This window comes from Arachis ipaensis, chromosome B03, assembly GCF_000816755.2.
Source record: "Arachis ipaensis cultivar K30076 chromosome B03, Araip1.1, whole genome shotgun sequence".
Lineage (NCBI taxonomy): Eukaryota > Viridiplantae > Streptophyta > Magnoliopsida > Fabales > Fabaceae > Arachis > Arachis ipaensis.
In genome coordinates this window covers 37,957,222-37,966,206 of record NC_029787.2, presented here as the reverse complement: position 1 = coordinate 37,966,206, position 8,985 = coordinate 37,957,222, and the positions used below count along the sequence as shown (strand labels likewise).

The 8,985-nt window shown below is 39.5% G+C and overlaps 2 protein-coding genes across 2 annotated transcripts; one reads left to right on the top strand and one right to left on the bottom strand.

The window, feature by feature from the left end:
* LOC107630343 lies at positions 1-2,509 on the bottom strand. The gene is made up of 2 exons (XM_016333443.2): positions 1,698-2,509; positions 1-783 (listed from the first exon to the last, which is right to left on the bottom strand). Exons 1-2 carry the CDS (start codon positions 2,259-2,261, stop codon positions 133-135), a joined length of 1,215 nt encoding a protein of 404 aa, XP_016188929.1. The 5' UTR covers positions 2,262-2,509; the 3' UTR covers positions 1-132.
* On the top strand, positions 3,569-7,193 carry LOC107630342 (AP-3 complex subunit delta). Its single transcript, XM_016333442.2, has one exon. The coding sequence runs from the start codon at positions 3,775-3,777 to the stop codon at positions 6,670-6,672; it is 2,898 nt and encodes a 965-aa protein (XP_016188928.1). The 5' UTR covers positions 3,569-3,774; the 3' UTR covers positions 6,673-7,193.

Here is an 8,985-nt window from a genome sequence, read left to right as displayed (position 1 = left end):
TAGTACAAAACTGACAGTGATGGTTCTTAACTTGTTATATTTATATATATGAAAGGAAACAGAAGTGAAACTATGAGGCGCTTTCTCCGTAATAACATGTTACAATGATAATGAATTACAAATAAAAAAGGATCAAGAAGAATGGAAGTGCATTAAGCGGGGAGCAAACCTTAGCAATCTATCGAGAGAGTGAGGCATGAACTTCCTTGCAAACAAGTGGCAAACATTGGTGGTCTTGCCATTGTAGCGGCATCTGGTTGCATGCCTTAGTCTCTTCAAGAACGAAACAGTGACATCGCTTCTCATGTACCTGGATGGATGGGACCCGCCCTTTGACCAATCAACCCAAGTCAAAGTCCTGTTGGCATTCCTCCTCCAGAACTTGATGCTAACAAGAGTGGGCAAGTAGTGCTCGTCGGCAATGCAGCCGCCGTACCTGCAGTGCTTCTTGAACACCGGGTAGTACTGGCGGTCCGAGACCACTTCCAGTGCCAGGGCACGGTCTATCTGGAACCACTGGGACCCCTTTCTCCACTGAGACGGCTTGATCAGTGGCCTCATCCTTTGGGAGTACCTGCCCCTCCCCACGGGCCCCGCAAGATCGTAGGCTTCCACAAATGTCTTGGATGAGTTCATAAGATACCCATAAACGGTTGAGAAGTTGAAGAGAGGGATGCATGACTCCGATACAAGAACGAACCGTTGGTTCGACATGTCCAGCAGCGCATTTGCTAGTAGACGCCTCTCTGCATCTACCATGTTGAAGTCACCCCACCTTACCCCCTGCCATCATGTTCATAAAATATATTATCACTGATTTTTAGTCTGCACATAGTATTTTCAAGATTAATTAGCATACCTTAAGCTTGTGTATTCCCCTAAATTTCTATAATAAACACGTTAGTCTGTAATAATTATTCTTTCCTCTTTTTGCATTTTCACTTTTGTGGCTCTCAAATACAGCATCACATGCCAAAGTAGGAAGAATAATGGAATTATGAAAAATCATGTGGTTGTAGTGTGTGGAAACCGAAGAGAATGGAATTTTTTCTCCAAACTATACAAATCAAAAGGAGTGGAATCAAAGAAAAGCATGGCTAATGATCAAGTGCGTGCGTGCTCACCTCTTGAAGCAACTAAGCAGCTCTGACGAGAAAGACAAGGGAATCAGGAGTAATTAAGTAAATGTCCTTAATAAACATATAAGGAATAGAGGGCTTGCTAATTGCTATTTAAAGGTATGGGAGGGTTAGGTGGTATCCGCTGATGGCTTAATCTCTCACGGAATCCTCGATTAACAAGTATGCTGACCCCGAATGTTAGCCTCTGACGTACGTCGCAGAATACTATACTCTTAATAATGTACGTGTTCAACTCTAATTGGAAATTTAGGTAGCTATTAAATAAAGAAATAAGAAGTGGCTTCTAGTTCTAGGGTTCATTCGGACAGGTGCTGCCCAACATTGCTCGTTTTTAAATTTATTATAGGAAGCAATTATTTGTTATAAGATAATGACAGATGTGTAATTAATTAGACTAGTGTCCTAAAAATGGAGCCGACGTGCTTGCATTTTGCAATCAATCGTATCTTGCCCTTTGAGTACGTTGCTAGAAAACAATTAACGATGGTATTATGAATTATGATTGTTATTGAATTTGATGAAGGATTATTGAATAAGAGTATGATGAGGACTGACCTTGCTTGGAATTCTGCGGCCATAAAAAACGGAGGTTTTGGGGACTGAAGAAGCATTGAAAGAAGGATGGGAGTGGATGTAGATTGAATAGAAGCCTTCGTTTCCTTTGAAGAATCTCTCCCACAGTGGACCCAAATACAGAGGTCCTTTCGTCAAGAACATGAACGCTACCTTAGGCTTGATTCTGAGTGGCACTTCCCGAATCTTGGGAACCATGGAAGCTCTCCACAACAACTCATCGTCGCTCATGTCATGCATTATTGCCTCCTTTCCTGCCATCAAGAAACTCCCCAACCCATCTCTCTTGATCCCGCTTTGACTATTGTTATTGACAAAAACAGGATTATTGTTATTAGAAGGGAGAAGGAGCTGCTGCCCGTTGAGAGAGAAAGCGAGTGTGATCCCTATGATGAATCCAAAGGCCAAGAGAAGAAGATGGGAAAACAAGTTGAATAGATGGAGTTGTTGTGCACTCAAAAACAACCTCACATATGCTGCTACTGCTGCTGCAGGGGAACGACGTTCTTGCTCGTGCTGATCATGCTGCTTATTATCATTCTTCATACTTTTATTGATTGACTTTTATTATTAGCAGCAAGGAATAGAAGAAGGGATCATAACACAAAGAAATAGGATGTTGGTGGTGGACGGGTCTACATACAAATACAATAAGTATAAGTATAACCATCAGACTTGACCGGATATGAGCAAAGCAACTCATCTAGATACTTGAATTCACTGTCAAACCATAGTATTTCTACTTGACGTCACCTCCTAACCTTATTCTAATCTTCAAATACAGTATCAATAAAATAATAATAGCCTTTCTTATTCATTTCCTCGGTAATCAAGCATCGTATATTCCTATTTTTAGAGTAAGAAAAATAGTTAAAAATTCTCCTTTTTAATTTGAATATGGAAACAAAGGAAGTGTTAGACTCGCGTATAGGGAGGATGGGTGCTTCACCTCGTTGTGGGACAAGAGGAAGCAGAACTCAAACTCTGCGAATTGTGTTCCTCAAAATGTAAAAAAAATTACCACAGAGGGTTCGAATTCCAGATTTCAAATTCCATCAGCTGCAAATCGGACCATGCGATTTGTAAACCAAAATTTCATTACCAAAGAACTCGTATGGTTCAAGTTGTGTACTCTGAGTTTTTTCAATTTTTTAACACAAATCGGACCTCCCATTTGTGTATTCTGAATTTTTTTCAACTTTTTAAACACAAAATTTGTGTACTCCCACAATTTTAAAAAATACCAAAAATTACCATGTTAAAGTATATCACTCATTTTACTTTTATATAAAAAAATTTTAGCCTAAAAATTCCTTATAAGGTGGATACTACGATGAAGATGGCAAAAATATCTTTTCATGAAGATGCTTTGGTTAAAAGTGTGGTTTATTTATTTAGCCACACTTTAAACAAAAACAACACTTTTATAAATATCAAAATCTAATCATACAATCCATCATCTAAAGGTAAAAAAGAAATGGGGAATGTTAGGGGAACAATGACTTTGTTGAACAATATGAACAGCTACCAATCAAATAAAAACATACTACACCTCCAAATTAACCCTCTAAATTTTAATATTAAAATAACCATCCGTATACTAGTAAAATAAACATCTGATATATCTATTGTTTACATTATTTAATATTTTCATTGTTTACCTGTACTTTTTCAAAAAAAAATATATTCACATGAAGACAATTATAAAATTTTTATTGTAGTATCCACCAAATCATAAACCATAAGAGCAGGACCGGATTGTACATTATTTTGGGCCCAAAGTAACTTAACTTAGAGAAAAGTATTTGGGTTGATTGGGCTCATCTATATTAAGGGCCGGCCCAATAAATTGAGCCTCCAAATTCTACTCTCATCTCCACCGTTGTGTTCTGCAACCTCCAACTTAATCTCTTTCGTTCGGGACAAAACTGAAAAGAAACGAAGCATCTCTGAAGTGAAGAATTAGAGAGAAGAGAGTGTGAATCGAAGAAGCGGATGCCGGCATCATAACGAAGGATGGAATCGTAAGAGACAGTGATAAAATAGAATTGAATTTGCGATGGCGGGGTCATCGATAATGGAGAACCTGTTCCAGAGGACACTGGAGGACCTCATAAAAGGGATGAGGCTCCAGCTGATCGGCGAATCCGCCTTTATATCGAAGGCGGTTGAGGAGATCCGCCGCGAGATCAAGTCCACTGATCCCCACACGAAGTCCACCGCCCTCCACAAGCTCTGCTACCTCTCCGCCATCCACGGCCTCGACATCTCCTGGGCCGCCTTCCACGCCGTCGAGCTCATGTCCTCCTCCCGCTTCTCCCACAAGTCCGTCGGTTACCATGCCGCCGCCCTCTCCTTCCACGACGCCACCCCCGTCCTCCTACTCACCACCAACCAGCTCCGCAAGGACCTCTCTTCCCCCAACCCCTTCGAGGCTTCTCTCGCCCTTCAAACCCTCTCTCGCATCGCCACCGTCGATCTCGCTAGGGATTTGACCCCTGAGGTATTCTCCCTTCTCTCCTCCGGTAGGGTTTTCGTTAGGAAGAAGGCGATTGCCGTCGTTTTGAGGGTTTTCGATAAGTATCCTGACGCTGTTAGGGTTTGCTTCAAGCGTTTAGTTGAGAATCTCGAGAGTTCTGATCCTCAGATTGTGAGTGCGGTTGTTGGGGTTTTCTGCGAGCTCGCTTCCAGGGATCCGCGGTCGTATCTTCCATTGGCGCCCGAGTTTTACAGGGTTTTGGTTGATTGTAAGAACAATTGGGTTTTGATCAAGGTGCTTAAGATTTTCGCAAAGTTGGCTCCTCTGGAACCAAGGTTGGCCAAGAGGATTGTTGAGCCGATTTGCGAGATTATGAGGGCGACTGGGGCAAAATCGGTGATGTTTGAGTGTGTTAGGACCGTGCTCACTAGCTTGGGTGACCATGATTCTGGAGTTAAGCTGGCTGTTTCCAAGGTCAAGGAGTTACTGGTTGATGAGGATCCCAATCTTAGGTATCTTGGGCTCCAGGCACTTTCTGTTGCATCCGAGAAGCACTTGTGGGCTGTCTTGGAGAATAAGGAATCTGTGATCAAGTCCTTGAGTGATGAGGATTCCAATATTAGGGTCGAGTCTTTGCGCCTTGTGATGGCCATGGTCTCTGAGAGCAATGTGACTGAGATCTCCGGGGTCTTGGTCAATTATGCTCTGAAATCTGATCCGGAATTCTGTAACGAGATATTGGGTTCTGTTTTGACGACTTGTTCTCGGAATGTGTATGAGATTGTTGTTGACTTCGATTGGTATGTGTCTCTTCTTGGAGAAATGGCAAGGATTCCCAATTGCCAAGAGAGCGAGGAAATAGAGCGACAGCTTATTGATATTGGTATGAGAGTCAAGGATGCTAGGCTGCAGCTTGTCCGTGTTGCTCGTGATCTATTGATTGACCCTGCATTGCTGGGTAATGCGTGCTTGCATAGGATATTATGCGCTGCTGCCTGGGTTGCTGGGGAGTATATTGACTTCGCCGGCAATCTGTTTGAGCTCATCGATGCACTTCTGCAACCTCGAACCAATCTATTGCCTCCATCAATAAGAGCAGTTTATATTCACTCTGCTCTTAAAGTTTTGGTATTTTGCCTGGATTGTTACCTAATGCAGAATGAAGATGGTAATTTGGTTGTGGGACAGTCTGATCCGTTTATTGGAAAAAGATGCAGTGTGGCTCCTGAATCAGCAACATGTCAAAGCTCGAATCTTGAACAGCATGAAGATTTGACTTCTAACCCAAGGAACACAACCGAGTCTCCTGAAGATCTTTCAGTTTTTGAGAATAATGCTGATACAGCTGTTACCCAGGGTCCTGCAATTACACACGAATATATGCTTGGCCTATTGGATCGAATTGAATTAGTCTTGGGCCCCCTAACAGCAAATCAGGATGTTGAAGTACTGGACAGAGCGTCTAACATACTTGCCTTTGTTCGGTTGGTTAAAGCAGAACTAATTGATAATGCAAGCCAGAAGGCGAACAGAGCGGACAAGAAAGATACTCAAGTTTCGGCTATCATCACATTGATGCGTGATGCATTTGTTACAGACCTTGGTCCAGTCTCGGTAAGTGCGCAGGGAAGAGTTGCGGTACCAGATGGCTTGGATCTTAAAGAGAACCTTGACGACTTATCAGCAATATGTGGTGATATAGAACTGCCTTCATCAAGTTCATTTGGCATAGGAGGTCCTCAGTTCGGCATTTCTTCTGACGCAACTTCAACTGGTCTTCTAAAGAATGAAGAATCAGGGCTAGTAAATGAGTCTACATCTTTGCTTGAACACCGGAAGCGACATGGACTGTATTACCTGCCTTCAGAGAAGAACGAGATTTCTCAGTATGATTATCCTCCTGCAAATGATCCAAGGTCAAACAGTAATAGTGATGAAGCTGCAGAGCTGGCCAAGCTGACAGAGCAATCACTTGTTTTGAAGAAAAAACCGAACCAAACTAAGCCCAGACCTGTGGTGGTTAAATTGGACGATGGAGATGTGGTGCCATTGCCAATCTCAAACAAGAGACCTGAGCCAAGGGATGATTCACTTTCTGGTGCTATAAAAGATATTCTGCTAGGAAGTACAATCAAGCCAAGTTCTTCTCAGAGTAATCCTTCGGATAAGTCATCAAGCAAGCGCAAAGAGAAAAAGAAGCAAGTTGCAGCAGATATTCCCTCTCAAATAAAGGAAAATCTGGGTGATGCAGAAGGTCTTGGCCTTGAGAATCCGGGATCCAGTAGCAAGGATCATGATTATGTTAAAGAAAGAAGACAAAGAGGTAAAGAGAAGATTGTTGAAGGGGAAGGGCATGATCAGAAGGCAAGGAAGAAAAAGAGTAGTCACCGCCATGGTAAGCATAAAACTCGTCAAAAAGCCAATTCACCATTAAACGTGGTCTCACAAACACCCGAAATTCCAGACTTTCTTTTGTAACATTTAAGGATTTTGATTTTGATTTTGATTTATTATCCGCTGGTTTTATTGATTGAGGCTATTTGCTGTATTATTTGTGCTGAGCCCTTAGGTTAGTTCTGTAGATAGATTCCTCTTTAAATTTTATCCTTTTGTCATTGCACATGATTCCTTTATACTATTTTGCTTTTCTTTCCTTTTCTTTTTGGTTCTACCAACATGTCACAGAATGAGCCTATTAACAAGTAGTTCTCAAGTTGGATGTTGTTTGGGCTCTTCTGTTTCTCTTGATACATAAGGCTACGAGGGAATTATTATCTTTGTTTTTCTTGTAATTTGTAAAGAACGTGCATGGTATCATTTTCTAGGAAACTAATCTGACCTCAGTCTTCAATTTAGTCCTTCTGTGAAGTTGGTTTTTTGGCCATTTTGCATCTCGAGCCTAGAATTTTGTCATAGTCGCAGGTTAGAGAAATCATGGGAGGTTTGTATTATTACACTGAAATTATTATAAGATGCAATGGTGGTGTTTTCATCCTTCATTTATTCTATTGTAATTGCTTACGATTCCTTTATACTATTTTCTTTTCCTTGTTCTGTCAATGGAATTATGATAGGATGCAATGGTGTTTGTATTATTTGTTCCCTTACCTTTTAGAAAAAAGTTTGGTTGCTGATGTTGGACACTACACTGAGATTAGTGGAAGGGAAACTCAGGGATGAATGAGCAAACGGGAAATTATACTAAGTTTGATTCTGTTTTGATGCTAAATTATTTATCAAATGTAAAATTCATTGAAGGATATTTTAGGAATGCCCATAAGGTAAAATTCATTATAATAAGGTATACTCTGAAAGACAGTCACACTAGAGGTAAGGAATGCCCATACTATTAAAGTATACTCGTATCTTATAAATCACTCATAACTTATCACATACGATACTATAGTTATGTTAAATCAATCAGTGAAATTGGTTAGTTAACAGTGATTTGACTGCCATTAAGCTGGTAGATATGATGGGTGAGCACTTACGCTTGCATGTTTCTCACTTTCTAACCTTTAGGCTTGTACGTGATTAAAGATTATCGAGACTAATGGGAAATATGTGTTTGCCCATTAAAGCACCAAAGTCAGGTCACGGTACAATCCTATCCAAGTTGATAGGACACGATAAAGCAAAAGGGTGTACATAAGGCCTCACTTATCAGTTATCACACAAGGGAGGTTATGGGTGCGTTTGTTTTATTTGTTTTTTAATAAAAAAATTTAGCTTTTCTGGGTGGAAAAAGAAAGCGGTTTTGAAATATTTTTGTTATTAAAATCAGTTTTCAACCCTTTTTTCAATTATATAAAGATAAAATCACTTTTTAAGAATAAAAAAAAGCACCCTTAATCGCATTATTGGCAATACACTATTCAATAAAACAAACCAAAACAGTGAAATAGAGGTCCATTAAAAATTAAAATAATTGAACCCCTCGTTGAGATTGTATATTTATCTTCCTTCACTCAGAGACAACTTTACCTATAAAAATATGTGTATTATTAGTATAAAGGAGGATATCAATTGTGACATGCCTACCGTGGACCATCAGCAAACTTCTTACAAGCTAGTTTCATCATATCAATCTTAGATTTTGTTGACCACAAGAGTGAAGTAGTGTGAGACTGTGAGGCATTAGCAACTTCAAGAATCAATAATATAGCCATGACAATTTAACCTGACCTGACTCATCCTCTCTCTTTCTGAATGAAGTTGATTTTTCAACGGTTGACTAGGTTTTGGGTAAATATGAGTAATGTCTGATGAAAATTGTTTGGATATGAGGCAGGAATAAGTAGTGGTCATCCGACTGTATATTTATCCATACCTATTCCATACATACACAAATAAATGCTTAAGCTAGATTATTGTATTTGACGAGTTTAATTTGATGAATATAAATTCTTTAAGATTGTTTATAATTTATAATGTGATAATTTTAATTATATTTAAAACTTACATAACTTTTGTGTATTTTATATTTTATTTTTATAGATCATAAATTATATTTATACAAAAGAGATGCTATTAAAAAAAATGCACACAAAAAAGTACCACATTTGGGGTGTGGATAGGACTGAAATTGAGTTGAGCCAGCTCATGAGCTAGCTCGAGTTCGACTCATTAATAATTCGATAAACTGAACTCGTGAGCTAGTGAGCCGAGTTTGAGCTTAGATTTGAACTCATAAATTAAATGAGTTGAGTTTGAATTTGGATAAATTCAGCTCATTAGCTAGTGAACTGACTGGATTATATATATAATATTAAAAGTATAGATTAAATATAT

Bases quoted from the DNA above. Each gene is read 5' to 3' on its own strand.
- LOC107630343 (XM_016333443.2), bottom strand. From the start codon at position 2,261: ATGAAGAATGATAATAAGCAGCATGATCAGCACGAGCAAGAACGTCGT. The intron at 784-1,697 runs GTCAGTCCTCAT...ACATGATGGCAG, and splicing joins GCCGCAGAATTCCAAGCAAG to GGGGTAAGGTGGGGTGACTT.
- LOC107630342 (XM_016333442.2), top strand. From the start codon at position 3,775: ATGGCGGGGTCATCGATAATGGAGAACCTGTTCCAGAGGACACTGGAG.